At 47.2% G+C, this 19643-nt stretch overlaps 1 protein-coding gene across 1 annotated transcript; it reads right to left on the reverse strand.

Annotated features, from left to right (window-relative positions):
- Nucleotides 1–4053: 4053 nt before the first annotated feature.
- LOC134420537 (uncharacterized) lies at nucleotides 4054–13618 on the reverse strand. The gene is made up of 3 exons (XM_063160690.1): nucleotides 13519–13618; nucleotides 12956–13158; nucleotides 4054–7105 (listed from the first exon to the last, which is right to left on the reverse strand). Exon 3 carries the CDS (start codon nucleotides 6389–6391, stop codon nucleotides 5210–5212), a length of 1182 nt encoding a protein of 393 aa, XP_063016760.1. The 5' UTR covers nucleotides 6392–7105; nucleotides 12956–13158; nucleotides 13519–13618; the 3' UTR covers nucleotides 4054–5209.
- Between the last annotated feature and the right edge of the window lie 6025 nt (nucleotides 13619–19643).

Genomic DNA, 19643 nt, shown 5'->3' on the forward strand with positions numbered 1-19643 from the left:
GAGGCGTCCCTCCGGCTTACCCTGCGAGCGGTCACGTCTGACCCTCGTTTCCCAAACAAAGCGCTTTATCCCAAAACCAACAAACAATTCAAATACCTCTTAAAGCCCATAGGCAATTAAAATACCTCTTAATTGAGCAGGAGATGCAGCCAGCGTCCATCCGAGAGCACCGGTCCAGGGAAGGAGCTTCTCCCGACGAAAAGCCGTCAGGGGCGCCCAGAAGACCCCGGCCCCGGACCCGGCTCGGGAGAGGACCCTTAAGGCTTGGATCTCCTGTCTGGTGCCATATCTCCTGGCTGGCTCGCCAGAAATGATGCCGAATTTTGCCCCAAACAGGCAGAGTGACTGCCTAATCAGACTTAGCTTAAGTCAATTAAGCAGGAGGTATTTTTATTAACGACGCGTCGGAGAAATCACAAAATGGATTTCTGAGTTCATATAGCAAAAGCAAGCCTTATATACAATTTTGGGTATAGGATTACATCAGATCAGATACATAATCATGCATATTCATATGGGGCGTGGTGTAGGCGGAGCGTGGGCGGAGCGTAGGTGGAGACATCTCTTTTGGGGAATTTTCAGGTGGTCGTTCCTGTTGCCTTCATCATAGACGGGGTCTTTCCGATGAGTCTTCCTCTTTAAACTTTTGAACTCCTTTCCTAATTTGGTCAATTCCCGGTGTATTTGGCTTAGATCCCGTGGCTTGGCAAAACCCTTAGGGTCGTTTCGACATTGCTGGCTCTACACCTGCTTAGCCCATTAGTTTCTCCTATACCTATCTCTTCCCCTGTCATGATGCTCTACCTCTTATCTAATTTGTTGCTCTGTTTTCCTAGTGCTGTGCTTTCTCCGTGTGTTCTAGTGCTAGGCCCTTCTTTACATGCCTCTCATTCCATGTTTTAACCCATTACTTCTGGAAGGCTATCTGCTTTAGGGCTTCACCTGCACTATGGGACCCTCCTGGGCAGCAGAGCTTGTGCCCACATGGCAGCAGCTGCCTGGGCCAGTGCCTTCCTCACTGCTCTGCTGCAAACAGCCAATACATTTTCCCTGCCCCTGTGCCATGGCAATGTCCTGGGCCAGTTCTTCTGTGAGGTGCCCCAGATCCTCAAGCTCTCATGCTCACACTCCACCTTCAGAAAAATTTGGATTTCATTGCTTGTTGTCTGTTTAGCTTTTGGCTGTTTTTTGTTCATTGTTTTCTCCTATGTGCAGATCTTCAGGGCTGTGCTGAGGATCCCCTCTGAGCAGGGATGGCACAAAGCCTTTTCCACCTGCCTCCCTCACCTGACTGTGGTCTCCCTGTTCATCAGCACAGCCACATTTGCCTACCTGAAGCCCCCCTCTATCTCCTCCCCATCCCTGGATCTGGCAGTGTCAGTTCTGTACTCGGTGGTGCCTCCAGCCCTGAACCCGCTCATCTACAGCCTGAGGAACCAGGAACTCAAGGCTGCAGTGTGGACACTGATGAATGGACGATTTCAGAAACAGTAAACTGCTGGAAAATTTATGCAAATCAATTGCAATAAAAGTCATCTTTGATACATTAAGTTGGTTTTAGTTTAGAGGTTCTTTCACTTTTTAATACATTTTTAATATTGCCCACAAAGAAATACAATGGTTTGTACCGTTTCTCATTTTGTTTCTCTCAAAATTTGCATTGGCCCCTGACTGTGTATATGAGGAGCTGTGCTCTTAATGGCTTAAGCAAAGTAAAGCATCTCTCAGCAAAGTTTTTACTGGAGATGCCCTATTGTTGCCTTCTCTGGAGCTGCAGCAGCAATGTCTGTGTGCAGAGCTGGGGCAGATCAGTGCTGGCCCAGCAGCTGTGCCCAGCAGCAGCAGCACTTGGTGTTGCCAGTGCTGCTGCCGTGGCCCTGCCCCGCTGCCCTGGTGGCCCTGGTGTTGCTGTAGGGCCTGAGTGCTCTCGGGGCCAGGCTCAGCCCTGGGGGTGGCAGTGCCGGGGCTGCAGCAGGGACAGGTCATGGGCACTGCTGGGGCAGCGCTGACACCTCAGGCCAGGGCCTGGGGGCTCCAGGCTCCTTGCCCAGGCTCTCTCAAGAACACTTCCAGGCCAATGCTCAGCACAGTAAAGCCCTGTGAGCAGCCCCAGGCTGGCTGTGGGCAGGCTGGGGGCAAACAGCATGACTGGGGCTCTGCAAGGGCCCTGGGGCAGACGGGAAGGAACAGCAGAGCAGGGGCTGATCCATCCCCAGTGCGCTGGACAGCCCAGGGCAGTGTCCCAGAGCATCCTCATGGAGCTGCCAACAACATCCCACCTCTGCAGCCCTGGCCTCTCCCCCAGCTCACACAGGTGCCCCATCCTTTTGCGCACAGACACGGTAGCACTGGCTCAGCAGCCCCTGTTTGCATTGCACACAGCAGGGGCAGCCCCCCCATGCTGGTGCTGTGGGGACATGAACCTGAGGGAGCACAAATGCCATCAGCCCCTGGGGCCAGCAAGGGCTGGGGGACACCAGGGAAACCACTCAGCTTTGTCTTGGCCTCTGCAGTCAGCCAGAAAGTTTGTTCCCATCAGCTGGGAGTTTCCTGTCCCACTGCAGACTCTGTTGCTCAGAGCCTGGGCTGCGTGGCAGCCACCCCCAAACTGCCCTGAGCATTTCCCTGGCTTCACCTTTGCTTTCTTTCCTTGTCCCTGATCCAGATTCCTTCCTATTGCCCATCCCTGTCCCCTCCCCTGCACACAGCCCATCCCTGTTTGCCCTTTCCTCTCTGGCCCCACTCCCCACTGCAGTTCCTGACTTGGCACCATGGGAACATCCCTTGGGCAGCTGGATCATCCTACAAGTGCTGCAGGAATTGTCTGCAGGCTCCTGCAGTCCCTGGTGCTGCTCCCTTGCCAGAGGCACCCCAGGCCAGGGGGGCACATCTGGGCTGCTGTGTCTGGCTCTGGGGCTCCCTGTTCTGTGCAGTGAGGAGGGGCTGCAGAGTCTCTGCAGGACTGACAGGATGGGCTTTGGGGCTGGCAGGAGAAGCTGAGGGACCTGGGCTGCTGGAGCTTCTGCAGAGGAGGCCCAGGGCTCATCCTGCAACTGCTCCAAGGGTGGTTCCAGAGAATCCCAGAATCAGCAAAGTTGGAAAAGTCTTTGGAGATCATCAAGTCCAGCCTGTGCCCTGACTCCACCTTGTCTGCCCTGGGCCTCCTCTTCTCCAGGATAAACAATCCCAGCTGCTCCCTCAGCTGCTCCTCACATGACTTGTGCTCCAGACTCCTCCCCAGCCTTCTTGTCTTTCTCTGGACATGCTCCAGCCCCTCCATGTCCTTCCTAAATTGGGGGACCCAGAACTGGACACAGCACTCGAGGTGCTACCCCACCAGCGCTGAGCACAGGGGAAGAATCCCTGCCCTGCTCCTGCTGGCCACACCATTCCTGATCCAGGCCAGGAGCCATTGGCCTTCTTGACCACCTGGGCACTCTGCTGGCTCATGTCCAGTCTGCTGTCCATCAGTCCCTGCAGGTCCCTTTCTGCCTGGCTGCTGTCCTGTCACTCCGTCAACAGCCTGTAGCACTGCAGGGGTTGTTGTGGCCAAAGTGCAGGACCCGGCACTTGGTCTTGTTAAACCTCACGTTGTTGGATTTGGGCCCTGTATCCAGCCTTTCCAGGGCCCTTTACAGAGCCGTCCATCCTCCATCAGATCCACACTCCCAGACAACTTGGTGTCAACACGGTTTCATTGGGCCCCCGAGTGTCCCAATTTTCTCCATGATTCCATGAGGCCTCTCAGTCTCACAATGTCCCTTTGGTTCCATGGGACCCCTTGGTGTCACAAAGTGCCTTGGATCCTTGGGCCCTGCAGTGTCACAATGGTGCCGATGTTCCCCAAGGCCCTGTAGTGTCACAGTGGATCCTTGGTTCCACGAGGTCTGGCAGTGCAGCACTGCTCTCCTTGGTTCCACAGTGTCACAATGGCCTTTTGAACCCAAGGGCCACCATGGTGTCAAACATGTTTCTTTCATTCCAGGAATCTGATGCCGAATTTTGCCCCAAAAAGGCGAGAATAACTGCTTAAGAGACTCAGTCTAAGTCAGATAAGCAGGAGGTATTTTATTACGACGCGTCGGAGAAATCACAAAATGGATTTCTAAATCATGTACAGCAAAAGCGGGTTTTTATACAATTTTAAACAGGGATTACATCATTTATTACATGCATATTCATAGGCAGGCGGGGTCTTCCGGGAATTCCTGGTTTTCCTTAGTTAAATTTTAAGCTTTTCCTAATTTGGACTTCTTCCTGTTATCTTTGGCATGTTTTTCCATGGCTTGGCCGGAGTTACTGTTGTACTTGGCTTGATCCTAGCGGCTTGGCAGGTCACTTTAACTTATTGGCTTCCACTTCTGTTTCTTCAAATACTCTAATTCCAAAGTTTCTTCTGTGAGTGTATTTTAGATTACCTTATCCAAATATTGTGAGTGTGTTTTGCATTGCCTTATCTAAATATCTGATCAAAGTTCTTCCTGAAAGTGTATTTTAGGTTATTTATTAACTGCTGCGATTCCCTTGATATATTTTAAGTGTCTTTTAATTTTTTTATTTTTCAGAAGCTATTAGCCATTATAATAAATGGCTTCATTTCCCCCCTTTTCTTATAACTTACGAATTCTTTCGTCAAATTCTAACCCTGTAGGGCGCTGATATGCTCGTACCATAGCCCAGATCATTTGGGTTCTTTTCATTATGATTCTCAGTCTCCACCACATACAAATATTTGTGAGAGTTAATAGTAACAGAACTATGATTATTATTAGCGTTGGGTGCACCAGATAGTTAAAGACTTGTGTAGATGTTGGGGAGTATCCCACAAAGATATCCCACCAATGATGCTGGCCTACTTGTTCTACTTTAGTCAAGACATTCTTTATCTTTTCTGAATTATGTTCTACCTGCCATACCATTCGTTTGGTTGTTTGATTTACCTTTTGTATCAATTCCTTTACTTTAGGATGTGTGAGCATTGCTTTAAGAACTTCGATGTCCATCCCTATTTGTAATTTCGGTATCTCTTGATATAGGTCGAAATCTGCGTTAATTAGCTGTTCAGTAGTTATTGGGACAGTATAATGAAAATCACAACCTACTATCTTGGTGAAGTTGCATACAAAGAAGTTAGTATTATTAGTCTTTTCTTGGCAATTATCTATGGTGACATTGTCACAAGCTGTCCTCACGCAAGCGCACCCATTCCCTATATAATAAACTTGTGATTGTGTTCTATTATGCGGAAGCATTTCAAAGGTACATACTTGTTCTCGGCATCTAAGCATAGATCTTCTGCTTCTACTACAGCGTTTTCACAAACATAGCCTAATTGTCCTCTAGGAATACATGCTTCTGTGCTAACTGATTGCCACCTATTTTTGGTATTATCATAACTAGCCCAGACATTATGGTCTATTGGCCTGACAATAACATCTTGATGTATTGTCCCTAGAGTGAGGATAGGAAAGATAGCTCTTTCCTCTGCTGCACTAATGGTGAGGACATAGGCTTCAATGTGTTCCTGTTGAGGCTCATAAGTGAAATTTACTAATTGCCACCAGGCTTGGTGGTCCTTCTCAAATTGTGTAGTATGATTATCCTTTAATATTGTTTCTCTTATCTCTTGAGGTAATATACCTGACGTTCCTTCTCTCAGTATTCCTGCCGCTACTGATTGTACCCATTGTTGTGTCTGAGGGCACTGGATAGCTAGTGCAATTTCCTTGCTAAGTTCCCCTGTATAGTTAGCGAACTTCAAAAAATCCTCTTCAGTGTGGTTTGCTACCATGGTTAGCAATTTTGCTACTAGCGATTGTGTTTCTGCTAATGTAAGCATGGATGAACTGAGGGGCATTTTTAGTTTTCCTAAGTTCGACGTGACGGTACTTAATTTATTCACTAATACTTCTTGATCTATCGTGTTTAATATACCAAATCCAGTGCCAATCCACCCACTCAAATCTCTTTGTGCTCTTCTATGATGAGACCTTGTTGCTAGCCATGCACTCCATCCCTTAAGGCTTTGCTGTATAAACGGTTGGCAATCCTTCTGCAAATACGTAATATCGGTGTGGAAGTTCATCTGCACCTTTTTCAGGGAATAAGTGGGGTCTAACAATAATTTTTGTTCATTAGATTTTCTTATCACCTGAGGCCCTATAAAGGTTAGGTTATGTACTACTTTACATACCACCGGTGGAGTGGTTTCTTGGGGCAAGTCTAGATCTGGATACAATGGAATCACATCTTCCAGTAATGCTACCTTATATGCGACAGCACACTTAGGGAAGCCAAAACCCATTTCCAGGGCTTTCAGCTCCCTTTCACATGTGAACGTCATCGACTGATCCAATCTAAGCACACTGTGCTTTCCCTTCCTCAGGACCATTAGATGCTACAATCTTTCCCGCAGAAAAGAGAAGAGGGTGTAAGTCAAGGGTTATGTTTTCAGGATGTAGTTCCCCAAGCGGATCTTTTCTATAAACTACTGAATTTCGGGGTTGTGATCCGGGTGGATCTTCCCCGAAGTCACTCCACTGGCATGAAATTGGGCCCTTTTGCTGAATCCAGACAGTGGGTTTCCCCATTTTCACTGGACTAAAGGTGATTAGGTTGTGTTCAGAGGCTGCCATCAAGGGTTGAATTGTTAATACTAGCTGCCTTGTTTTTCCTTCTATTGGGTCAAGCTCTCGACACCCAATTTGGATTTGGTCTCCCTCGTACGCTACCATGGAGGGCTGATCCCATACTTTACTCGCATATGGCTGATTGTTACGTAAGGCATAAACCTCAAAGTAGGGCCCCTTCGGTCCCGTTTCCAACTCCGGGTGGATACACTGGTGTGCATTAGACCATGGGTCTATTGAGACAGAGCCTTGGGGAAGAACTATACTTATCATTAGTCCAATGATCAGGGTTGTGAAGATCTGCGGTGGAGTCAGGATCATGATGTCTGCTCCTCTTGTTTATTCTCCGGAGCTTTCTTGACTCGTGAGTAATGGATCCACGTAGGTCGCTCCTTGATCCGAACCGCGGTGAAGGTAGTCAGCAGCACTTGGAAAGGTCCCTCCCACTTTTCTTATAGGGGTTTTCCTAAAAGATTCTTAACATACACCCAATCACCGGGATTAAACGGATGCAACTTACAATCAGGTTGTTTAGGTTGGTGCCCTATCACCACAGTAGCATTCTTATCGAACTGTTTCCCCACCGTAATTATATAATCATAAATGTACTGATTATCAATTTGGTCTATAGCGTCCCCATTTACAATTTGCATAGCATAAGGTCTACCATACAGAATTTCAAATGGACTTAACTTTTCTTTTGATCTTGGTTTGACTCTCAGTCTGAGCAGAGCAATAGGCAAAGCCTGATACCACTGCAAATTAGTCTCCTGGCATATTTTGGCAATTTGTTGTTTGATGAGATGATTCATCTTTTCCACTTGCCCACTGGCCTGTGGACGATAAGGTGTGTGTAGTTGCCATTTGATTTGTAATGCTTTGCTTATTGCTCTCACCACTTTTGCACAGAAATGTGTACCTCTATCCGAAGAAATGCTTTTCGGTACCCCAAACCGTGGAATAATTTCATTCAACAGTACTTTAGTCACCTCTCTTTCCTTATTTGTCCTACAAGGGAATGCTTCAGGCCACCCAGAAAATGTATCAGTTAATACCAACAAATACCGGAACCCCCCTTTTCTTGGGAGTTCAGAAAAATCAATTTGCCATACTTCACCTGGGAATTTACCTCGATTTATGGCTCCTTGGTGTACCTTGGTTCCCGTATTCGGGTTATTTTTCAAACACCGCTCACACTGGGATGTAACGTGTTTTACAGTAGTAAATAATTTCGGTCCTGCTATCCTAGCTCGCAAATGTTGGTAAAGTGGATCTAGGCCCCAATGGGCCTTTTCGTGCTCCGTTTTCACAATCTGCCACATTAGGTTCCCTGGTATTATCAACTGTCCTGTCTCTAATTGTCCCCATCCACTGTCTATCAGTTTACCTTTATTCTTTTGAATCCATCTGTGATCTGATTCCTGGTAATCTGGCTTGATATCGGTATCCAGCTCTCCTGGTATTAGGGCCACTATTTCTACTTCTCTAGTTCTTGTGGCAGCCAATTTAGCTTCCGTATCTGCCTTCCTGTTCCCTATTTCTGGGATAGTGTTACCTTTCAGATGCCCTTTACAATGCATTATGGCCACTTGTGCTGGGAGTTGGACCGCCTCTAGCAACTGCAGAATCTCTTCAGCATGTTTGACTGTTTTTCCTTGTGTAGTCAACAGTCCTCTTTCTTTCCAGATGGTCCCATGAGCATGTACAATGGAAAAGGCATATTTAGAGTCTGTCCATATATTTATTTGCATGTTTTCCGCCAATTCCAGGGCTCGAGTCAGAGCTATCAGCTCTGCCTTTTGGGCTGAAGTCCCTGCAGGCAAGGGGTTTGACTCAATTACCCTTTCTGTAGTAGTGACTGCATAGCCAGCCATTCTTACTCCTTGCTTCACGAAGCTGCTGCCATCCGAAAACCAGTTGTCCGCACCTTCGAGCGGCTCTTCTTTGAGATCTGGGCGACTGGAGTAGACGGCTTCAATTGTTTCCAGGCAGTCGTGTTCGATGGGTTCTGCTGGGGCTCTCCCTTCTAGAAATGAAGCTGGGTTCACAATGTTAGTTACCTGAATGGTTACGTCATCTGATTCAGCCAAGATGGCCTGGTATTTTAAGAATCTGAAAGGCGACAACCAATGGTTGCCTTTCTGTTCCAGCACGGCCGATACAGTGTGAGATACTAACACAGTCATCTTTTGGCCCAGCGTGAGCTTTCTGGCCTCTTCTATGTTAATTATCACTGCAGCCACTGCCCTCAGACAGCCTGGCCATCCTTTACTTACTTCATCCAATCGCTTGGAGAAGTAGGCCACAGCTCTCTTGTGTGTTCCCAACTGCTGTGCTAGGACTCCTAGGGCCATCCCTTGTCGTTCATGGGAGAACAGCCAGAATGGTTTTGATACATCTGGAAGACCTAAGGCCGGTGCTCTCATTAACTCCAGCTTCAACTTCTTGAAGGCCCCTTCTGCCTCGGGGGTCCAAACTAGAACGTCCTTAGTTTCTTTCAACAAATCGTACAGTGGTTTAGCGAGTATCCCGTACTGGTAGATCCTAGCCGACACCAACCTGTCATCCCCAGAAAGGCGCGCAGATCTCTCACTGTCTCTGGTTTAGGCATCTGACAGATGGCCTCTTTTCTAGCTGCTCCCAGGGAACGCTGTCCTCTGGAGACTTCGTATCCCAGGTACACCACTTCTTTTTGCACCAGCTGTGCCTTCTGTTGAGAGACTCGATATCCACTTAAACCCAGGAAATTTAACAAGGAAATAGTCCATTCAATGCATTCTTCCTCTGTCACTGTTGCTATTAGGAGGTCGTCTACGTATTGCAGAAGGGTGCCATCTCCCAGCGGCCTTTCCCACTGTTCTAATTCTTTGGCTAAGTGATTCCCAAAAATTGTAGGGGAATTGCTCCATCATTGGGGCAATACCGTCCAGGTAAGTTGGGTCTTTCTTCCTCTATCTACAGATTCCCATTCAAAGGCAAAAATCTTTTGACTCTCGGGAGCTAAGGGAAGGCAGAAGAATGCGTCTTTCAAGTCTAATACGGTGAACCAGGCTAAATTATCCTTCAGTCTAGTTAAAAGCGTGTATGGATTAGCAACTACCGGATGCAATGTCTTGGTTATTTCGTTTACTGCTCTCAGATCCTGAACTAGTCTATAAGCTCCATTAGGTTTCTTTACTGGCAGGATTGGTGTATTAAAATCTGATTCACATTCTATCAATAACCCCAGTTCTAGAAACCTTTTGATTATGGGCTCAATCCCCTTTCTGTCTTCTATTCTCAAAGGGTATTGTTTTCTTACCACCGGTCTTGCCCCGTTTTTAAGTTCCACAACAATCGGTGCTGCTTGTTTTGATTTTCCAGGTATATCAGTAGCCCATACTAATGGGTATGCCTCACTCAGGATTCGCTCAAAATTGTGATTCTCAGATTTAGGTTCCACACAGCTGATTGTTAGGCTTAGGGCTGTAATCAGTTGTTCTTCTTTTACTTGAAATTCCAATCTGTTCTTATTGAACTTTATTATAGCTCCCAAGTTCTCCAGTAAGTCTCTCCCTAATAGAGGCTTTGGTGAATTTGGCAAATACAGAAACTGGTGAATTCCCATTTGTTTCCCAATTTTGTATTTGATAGGTTTCAAAAAGTAAGCTTTTTCTGGTTGGCCTGTTGCTCCCACAACTTGTACGAATTCATCACTCTTAGGTACCAATTCTTGATTTAAAACTGAAAAAGTTGCTCCCGTATCAATCAAAAAGTCCAATTCCTTTTTACCTTCCCCTAGCTCCATTTTAACCAGTGGGTCTGCTAGGGTACGGCCCACCGGTCCCCCTCATTCACTGTCCTGATGTGCGATAGTAGTAGTGTCCATTGATCTTTCTCTTGATTGAGGGCACTCACGTTTCCAGTGTCCCGTTTGGAAGCAATAGGCACACTGGTTTGGCCCTATTCTAGCTGGGTGGGGTTGGAACCTCCCTCCCCCTCTCACTGAGTAGCCTCTACCCCTACCCCTGGTATTAGGTCCCAAATGGTTTGTATTTTGAGCTGCTACTGCTACAGCCACTACTCGAGCTAGCCTCTTATCTTCCTTTTTCTTTTCCTCTATTTCTCTATTATTATATACCTTCCATGCCTCATTCAACAACGCCTCCAGGTTTTTATTTGCTGGATGTTCAAGCTTTTGTAATTTCTTCCAGATGTCTGGGTTACTCTGTCCCATCATCAACCCTAGCAAGTGCTGTTTCCCTTCTTCCGTTGCTGGGTCCAGGGGTGTGTATTGTCTCATGGCTGCCCTAAGTCTATCCAAAAACTCTGACGGGGTCTCATCCTTTCCCTGCCTAATGTCATATAGCATTGACCAATTGATAGCCTTAGGGATCGCATTACGCAAACCCATCGCGATCAGCTTTCTATACTGCACCAGTTGTCGATAGTGCTCTTCGTTGCCCGGGTCCCATTCTGGTTTACTGCTGGGGAAATTATCTTCTAGTCTCCCTGATAATACTTGAGCATGTCGTTTTCCTGTCTCCAATACGAGTTCCCTTTCTGTATCCGTCAATTCTGACAGCATCACCTCTATATCTTCCCAATCAATATCTAAATTCTTTGCCATTAATTCAAACCTCTTCGCTACTCCCTCTGGATTCCTCCTGAAGTTCCTTGCCTCATCCCTCCAATTGTTCAGATCACTCGTGGAGAACGGCACCTTTACCCTAGTCCTTTCTCCTACCATTGGCATAAGTTGTCGGAGAGGAGCTATTGTATGATTACCTTCTTTTTGCTTTGCTTCCCTCTGTGCCACAGATCTGGTATAATACGAATGACTGGTCCCTTCCCCGGGATCTTCCTCCTGTGCCTCAATGTCTTCCCTATTCTTTCTCTTCTCTTTTCTCTTTCCCTTTCCCTGTTCTTCATCTTCACCTTCTATTTCTGTTAATTCTTTTCCTACCACTCCCCTAGCATGGTTTACACAGTCCAACCGCCTCTCGCTCTGCATCTGTCGCCTTTCTTCCCGCATCTGCCTGCGCCTATCCTGTTCCGGGCTACTGTCCTCCTCATCTTCTGTTCCCCTTCCATCTCTCTTATCCTCTATCTGAATTACTATATTCAGCTTCTGTGAGTTGTTCTCTGCCTCCCTTTCGCATATCTCATTGTCATTCTTCTCACTATACTTCAGCTTAGAGACGTAGCCTCCTAATGAGTTACTTTTATCCCCAGTCCTCGGTGTGCTGGTTTCTATTCTACAGGTACCTGATTTCCTAAAACCCCCATTCCTGGGTGTGCTACTATCCCCATATGGACTTAGTTCAGGCAGGCTGCCTGTCTCCCCTCGACTCTCTGCTTCGTGTGGACTGTCTTCTTCCCTCTCAACTTCTAGTCTAGGTGGGCTGTCAGCATCCCTATAGCTCCCCGACCCCTGTGAACTATCTGGTCCCTGTGGGCTGCTTTCCCTCTTGTCAATCCCCGATTTTAATGGACTATCCTCCTCCCAAGTGTTGTCTAGTTTCTGAGGGCTGTGCCCAAACTCAGATTTCCACCATCGTTCCAGCTCCTTTAATGGGCTAGGGTCCCCTTGTTCTTCCTTTGGCCTGGGAAGAGGCCCTTCCCATCCTGGGGCGAATGGATGGTATTCCCACAGGCTTATTTCGCTCTCCTTTCCACTATCCCTTCTTGTTAATTTAAGACATTGTTGCCCAATGCTACATGCATCACAGCAACGTTCTTTAGGTTTTGAACCTTTCTTATCTTTCTCCAGGGTTAGTACTAAGGGGTCCTGAGGTGCTATGTTTACCCCGCACTCTTTTTGCCACTCTGGTTTATTTCTTAGGGTAAAGAACATGTCAGCATACATCACTTCATCCCATTTATTAAGTCGGCGGAGGAAAAGCATCAATTGCAAAATAGTGTTATAATTAGTTGTTCCCTCCGGCGGCCATTTCTCATCATCATCTAACTTATACAACGGCCACCACTGTGTACAATATTTAAGGAGTGTCTTTTTACTTATGTTTCCCCCCGGGATCCCTCCCAAGTCCTTCCAGTGCTTTAGGATACATCCTAAGGGGGTTTTCATATTTACGTCCTTACTCTGTTGGCCTCCCATTGCTATTCCCTGTGTCTGTCTAACCAGATCAGCCTCTTTCTCGCATGTACTCTATACCAATTTATTTTAACACTTCAAACACACAATCTTCAATCGCTTTGTCCTTTTCCGACCTGGCTTCTCGCGAAGAACAGGAAATGCGGAGTGGGACTCCCTCTCGCTTCGCAGCGATGCTGCGTCTCATTCACTCTCACTCATACCCACACCTTTATGAAATAGTTCCTACCTTATGGTCTATATCAGAACGGACTGTTTTACCAGGTTTGGTCACGAGAGGTCACCTACAGACCGTGAGATACCGGTTTGCCAAACTCATGCAATCACAACTGTAGACAGTATAACAATTGCAGGGGGGTGACAAATTTCTTCCCAGACGTCTATCAACTTATTCTCTTCTAAAAGATTACAGAGAGAGCGACAAGATGTTTCCTGTAAGATTTTGCAACAGACACATACAAAAAGATCACCGGCTGACAGACTTCTCAGAGAGCAATCTTAGTTCTTAACCCTTAATCCACAGTATTATAACATTAAATACAATATTGAAAACAGCTTCCCACACAGTAAAAACAGACCAAAGATACCAAGATAAACAAGTACTCCTTCCAACCAAATGCTGGGACTCTAACCCAGTCGCAGGACTTTAACCTGCGTTTCTATTTCTGGGACTCTAACCCAGTAGGGATTCTTTTACCGGGGCGTTCCCCAGCTTTCCCATCGGGCAGTCACGTCTGACCCCCGTTTCCCAACAAAGCGCTTTATTCCAAAACCAATAAATAATTGAAATACCTCTTAATTGGAGCAGGAGATGCAGGGTACTCTTCGTCCACGGAAAGCACTGGTCCGGGGGGGGAGTCTCTTCTGACAAAAGTTAGTCAGGGGTGCCAGAGGGTCCCGACCCCGGACCCGGCTCGGGGAGGACCCCTCAAGGCCTGGATCTCCTGTCTGGTTCCATCTGGGTCGCCAGAAAATGATGCCGAATTTTGCCCCAAAAAGGTGAGAATAACTGCTTAAGAGACTCAGTCTAAGTCAGATGAGCAGGAGGTATTTTATTATGACACGTCGGAGAAATCACAAAATGGATTTCTAAATCATGTACAGCAAAAGCGGGTTTTTATACAATTTTAAACAGGGATTACATCATTTATTACATGCATATTCATAGGCAGGCGGGGTCTTCCGGGAATTCCTGGTTTTCCTTAGTTAAATTTTAAGCTTTTCCTAATTTGGACTTCTTCCTGTTATCTTTGGCATGTTTTTCCATGGCTTGGCCGGAGTTACTGTTGTATTTGGCTTGATCCTAGCGGCTTGGCAGGTCACTTTAACTTATTGGCTTCCACTTCTGTTTCTTCAAATACTCTAATTCCAAAGTTTCTTCTGTGAGTGTATTTTAGATTACCTTATCCAAATATTGTGAGTGTGTTTTGCATTGCCTTATCTAAATATCTGATCAAAGTTCTTCCTGAAAGTGTATTTTAGGTTATTTATTAACTGCTGCGATTCCCTTGATATATTTTAAGTGTCTTTTAATTTTTTTATTTTTCAGAAGCTATTAGCCATTATAATAAATGGCTTCAAATCTCTGAGGAGCAGCACAGGCCCCTTGCTTCCATGGGGCCCTGCAGTGTCACAATGGCCCCATCATGACACCAGGTTCTGCTCTGTCACAAAGCTCTGCATGGTTCCACAAGGCCCTGCAGGGTCACAGTGGCCTCTTGGTTTCATGAGGCCTCCGATTGCCACAATGAATTCCTTGGTGCTGCAGTGTCACAATGGAGCCCTGGCGACACAAGATCCTGCAGTGTCACCAGGGACCCTTTCGTTCCATGACGCACCACAGTGTCACATTTGTTCCCTCATTTCCCAGAGTCCTTGCAATGCTGCAATGTCTACTTGATTCCATTGTCCCCACGCTCTCCCAAGGGTCTCCTTGGTTTCACAGTGGCACAATGGCCCCTTGGTTCCAAAAGGCCCTGCAGTGTCCCAGTGGCGTCTGTGGTTCCAGCAGGACCCAGACTGTCACAATGGACTCCTTGCTTCCATTCAGCCCCACAGTGTCACAATGGTCTCTTGGCTCTGTGCTGCCATGTCACACACAGTGTCAGCATTGTCCCCTTAGTGCTACCAGGCCCCTTGCTTAGTGTCACAATGGCCCCTTGCTTCCTCAGGGCCTTGCTTAGTGTCACAATCATCAGAGAATCAACCAGGCTGCAAAGGACCTTGGAGAGCATCAAGTCCAACCTGGAACCCAACATCATCTTGTCACCCAGACCATTGCACTGAGTGCCACATCCAGTCTTTCCTTATACACTTCCAGGGATGGTGTCTTACCTGTTCCTGATCCATACGATTCCCAGGGTTTGGATGAGGGAAATGGTGGGTAAGTGGTGGAGACAAAGTGTTACTGATCTTCAGCTTTAAAGTTCTTGATTTTAATATTTATTCAGACTGCATTAGAAGGTGCTGGGGTCAATATCAATTGGACATTGCTGAAATCGCTCTATAAACAGGAAAAAAAAATTTAACAGGATAAATCAGTTCTCTCTTCATTGCTTTCAATACAGTATATTCAGTTTGAATACACTTCAGAAATGTGTCTAATTAACCAAGAAAGAATTGAAAACCTGGAGTATTCCCTGTGGCTTTTCTCGTTCAGGTGTTTTGAACAAATATTTATCAGCATTTTCCTATGAATTCCTGAACTGAAGAGCTCAAAAAAGAAGAGGCCTCTGCAGGAGGAAAATTCATCATCAAACTCCGAGTGGCTGAGAACCAATCCCCATCAGAACAGCAATGAACAGAAATGGGCACAGCTTGGTAGCTGCCACAGCTTTGGCATGGGCCCTGGGCCTGCGGCAGGAGCAGCTCTTGAGGACCCCAAGGCAGTGGCTCTTGTGCTGCCCTGGGCAGATGGGATGGCAGCAGGGGCTGCAGAGCTCTCAGCACCTCAGCCCGAGGGCAGCCAGGGAGCCTCCTTTGGCCTTGGCCAAGCACCTTCCCCCATGGCTGGGGCTGAGTCCGGTGGCAGCTGCAGCTGCTGCTGTGCCCTTGCCAGGGGCTGAGGTCGTGGGGCGGCGCCCAGAGCAGCCTGGCCTGAGCAGAACTGTGGGGCAGAGCCGGCTGGGCTGGGGAGAGGCCCTTGGTGCTGCCCAGAGCTCAGGGCAGCTGGCAGAGCTTGCAGGGAGCTGGGCTGGGCTCAGAGAGCCTGGCCCAGAAACCATCCATCTCAGCCTGGCTGAGCATGCAGGGGCAGGACTCAGGCCAGGCCTTGTGGGGCAGGGCCAGCGCCTGTGCAAGGCATTGCAAACAGGCAAGTGGCCCAGAGAGGGGGCTGCTCTGTGGCCTTGGTGGCATGGACAGAGTAGGGAGGGGTTCCAGGACATTTGCCAGCACCAGCCTCTGTGCCCAGCCCTTGGCAGCCCTGGCTGCTGAGCTCAGCTTTGGCCTGGGCTGAGGTTGGCTGTGGCCCAGCTCCATCCTCCTGCAGGGCTCAGGGCCTGTTCCTGGCCATGGCCAGCCCTGGCTGGCCTCTCTGCTGGCCCAGAGGCTGGCACAGCCCGAGGCAGGGCTGATGGGCAACCCGACAGGTGCCACGGGCTCTGCAGGAGCTGGCAGAGGCTGCCCAGCAGGGAGGCCATGGGGCACACAGCCCCAAGGCTGCTGTGGGCACCACGGCACAGGGGCCGTTCCCGGCCGCAATGCTCCTGGCCTGGGCTGGGCCTGCACAGGGGCTGGGCCACCATGGCTGGGCCAGCACAGGGCCACAAAGGGGCCACGCAGACGCTGCCGGGGCTGACAGCAAGGCCAGGCCCACACAAGCAATTGCTGAGCATGGCCTGTGCTGGCCAGGCTTGACTGTGCCAAAGGCAGAACTCAGCTGCTCTTTGGGGCTGCAGCAACAGTCCTGAGCCCAAAGAGCCTCCATGACTGTGCTGGAGACCAAGGCTGCAGGAGGGAAATGCAGGGCTGCTGTGGGATGGGGAGGGCATTGAATTCCAGCACACACCTCAGCTCTCTGATGATCCCGGCACCATGCTGGGCCTTGTTTCAGACTGGAGCAGAGCAGATGTTGAGGGGACAGGAGCCCTGTGGGGCTGTCAGGGACCTGCAGCTTGCAAAGTGCTCTGCTCTCCCTCAGGTGCTCTCTAAGAGATCCAATCCCAGCTGGGCACCTTTGGGCACAAGTGGCGCTGCGTGGGCCACATGGGCATGGGCACATAGCTGATGTCTGCCTGGAAAGGGGCACAGGTTTTAATACCTGTTAGTTTCCTAATATACAAGCAAATCTTTATTATCTCACTCACTTTAGTACTTTTAGGAGATGGCATATTTTTCCACAAGGAACAGGAATTTTCTGGATCTACTGGATTCTTGTACTGATTCCAGGAAAAAATATCAGTCTTCTTCTCTATGTTAGTCACCAACATTTAGTCTAATATTTCATGATCCTCTTCCTTCCAGTGTTTCCAGCTCTCATGTTTAAATGGCCATGTCTAAGGACATCTCTTCACTCAACCAGCCTGATCTATGACCTTCCCATTGATCCCAGATTTCCTTCTTCAGATGCTCCCTGATCATTCACTCACTTCTCAACTGAATGGCTTCATGCTTTGAACTTCAGGGAGTTGTCCAGACATTCTGATGTTCAAATATTTATCACATTAGACAACAACCTAATTGTCATTCTATCTATCAAAGAATTACATTTTCTTATGTCTCTGTCTAAAACTGTTCCAGAACAGAGATCCCCTGGGGATGGTGGACATGTCAAATGCTGCCGGGACATCACAAAGAGCTGAGGTAAGAGCTGTGATGGTTATTAAACTGTTCAAATGTTCAACTTGTGTTTGTTGGCAAGAAACCTTCCTGTGCCTCTGAGTGTCACCAGGCCCTGAGCCCAAAGGACACAAACCTGATGAGTTGTGGTTCCCACTGCAGGGGGACTTGGACCTTGGCTCTGCACAGGAGAGTTCTTCATCCCCTTTCTCTCTTTTCGTCCCTCTGGGCATGGAGGGAGCTCCTGACTTCAGCCTGTGACTTGTGTGTGCAAAGAGCAAATCTGGGCAGAATTGGGGCAGGAAGGGTTTGGGGGGACCTTGGGATCTGTGCTGGGCACAGAAGGTGTTTTCCATTGCTCTGAGACTGTCTGCTGTGGAAAGTGGATTTAATATCCAGCAGAGGAATGACTTTTGCATTTGATGGAGCTGTGCCTTCCCTTGGCTTTGTTGGCTGACAACAAATGAACGTCCCTCTGTGTCTCGGGCAGCTCCTTCTCCAAGGAAAGCAGGTGGGAGTTGGAGCCAAGGAGCTGAAAGCTGCAGGTGCAGCCTGGGCTGGAGGGAGCTCAGATTTGCACAAGGCTGCTCTGAGTGCCAGGGCTTGGATGGGGGAAATGGTGGGGTGGGGGGTAGGGACAGAGTCTGATTGATTGTCAGCCATGAAGGGTCTTGATTTTCATATCTATTCAAACTGCATGAGGAGGTACTTGGATTCAATGTCAATTGGAGATTGCATATATCAATGAATTAACAGGAAAACAAAACTAAACAGGACCTAAAAAATGTTTTCTCACTGTCTTTTTAAATATCATGTATTCACTTTGAATACACTACTGGGATCTACGTAACTACAAATTATTTGGAAACTGAGATAAAATTATTTTGCAGAGGCTTGGCTTGTAAGGTGTTGGAGTGTTATTGAGCCCTGGGACACTGAATTCCTGCACTGAAGAGCTGAAGGCTGAACAAGCCTCTGGAGCAGTGAAATTCAGCAGCAGCCTCCAAGGTGCTGAGGATGTCAGCAGCCCCCACTGAGGCTGAGGCCATCCTTGCCCAGAGACCGTGGGGGAATGGACAGACAAGGAGAGCTTCCCTGGGGCTGGGGCAGCACAACTCAGAGGCAGCAGCGGCTCCAGCTGGGAAATGGAGTGTGGAATGTGGCTGGGAAAGCCCTGCCTCGGCTGTGCCAAGCAGGACACACAAGCCCTGACTCTCATCCCCCAAACAATTCCCTCAAGGAAACATTTAAAAGGAATTACAGTTGTTTGTGTACTCTGAGTTGGACTCCCTGAAGAAATACCAATAAGAGATTCTCAGGAGCCCAAACCAACCAAACCGCCTTTACTGGCAGCTTTAGAAAATCAGAGAAACTTTGGCAAAGGGTTAATGATAACATGATAACATTGTAGTGGTTTTGGTTTGCTATTTTAAGATTTTTCCCATCTTGAGATTTCTTAATTAATGGATTGATGAGTGTGGTCGGTTTTAGTGTGGGTTAATTATTTATGTGTTTATTTTGTTGTGAGATAGGGTTACGAGAAAGGTAAAGCAGACTTAAAATTTTAAAAGGGTATGTAGAAAAATTTATGAAAAGCAAGTAGAAGAAAAAAGGTAGTAAGAATTAAAATAAATTATTTAGAACACTTTTTTTTCTTTACAATTTTTTTTTTTAACCTGACAATATAAAGAAACTAAACTTAAAAATTTCTAGTGGTTTACTATTTCTAGAATTGTCTTTTTTTTAGTTTTAGGGTGATAAGCTTTTCTTGTTAAGATTATGGAGGTTTTTTACAGGAGGAATTTTTTTTTTGTGGCACTTAATTTTGTCATGGATAACAGTTGTCTGGGGAACTTCGTTATTGTGAAGTTGTCTTTATAGCTACAAGCTTTTTTACAGCTTGTTGATGGGCCATGTTGACTTGTGGGGTATTGTTTTAAAGATGAGTTATAATAAAGTTTTTATTATTTACTTTTAAAATTATTTTTATCTCTGGGAATAGAGATCTTCTCTTGGGGATACTGAATTACTTTTTTTTTTCCTGTTTAAACTTCTCATGATATTGCAGGTTTTTTAACATTTGTTTATTTTAGCATGGAGGTTTTTGTTTGATACAAATTTCAATTTTTAAAATAGTT

This window comes from Melospiza melodia, chromosome 7 (genome assembly GCF_035770615.1).
Source record: "Melospiza melodia melodia isolate bMelMel2 chromosome 7, bMelMel2.pri, whole genome shotgun sequence".
Classification (NCBI taxonomy): domain Eukaryota; kingdom Metazoa; phylum Chordata; class Aves; order Passeriformes; family Passerellidae; genus Melospiza; species Melospiza melodia.

Coding starts and splice junctions, on each gene's coding strand:
- LOC134420537 (XM_063160690.1), bottom strand. CDS start 6,391: ATGGTCCTGAGGAAGGGAAAGCACAGTGTGCTTAGATTGGATCAGTCG.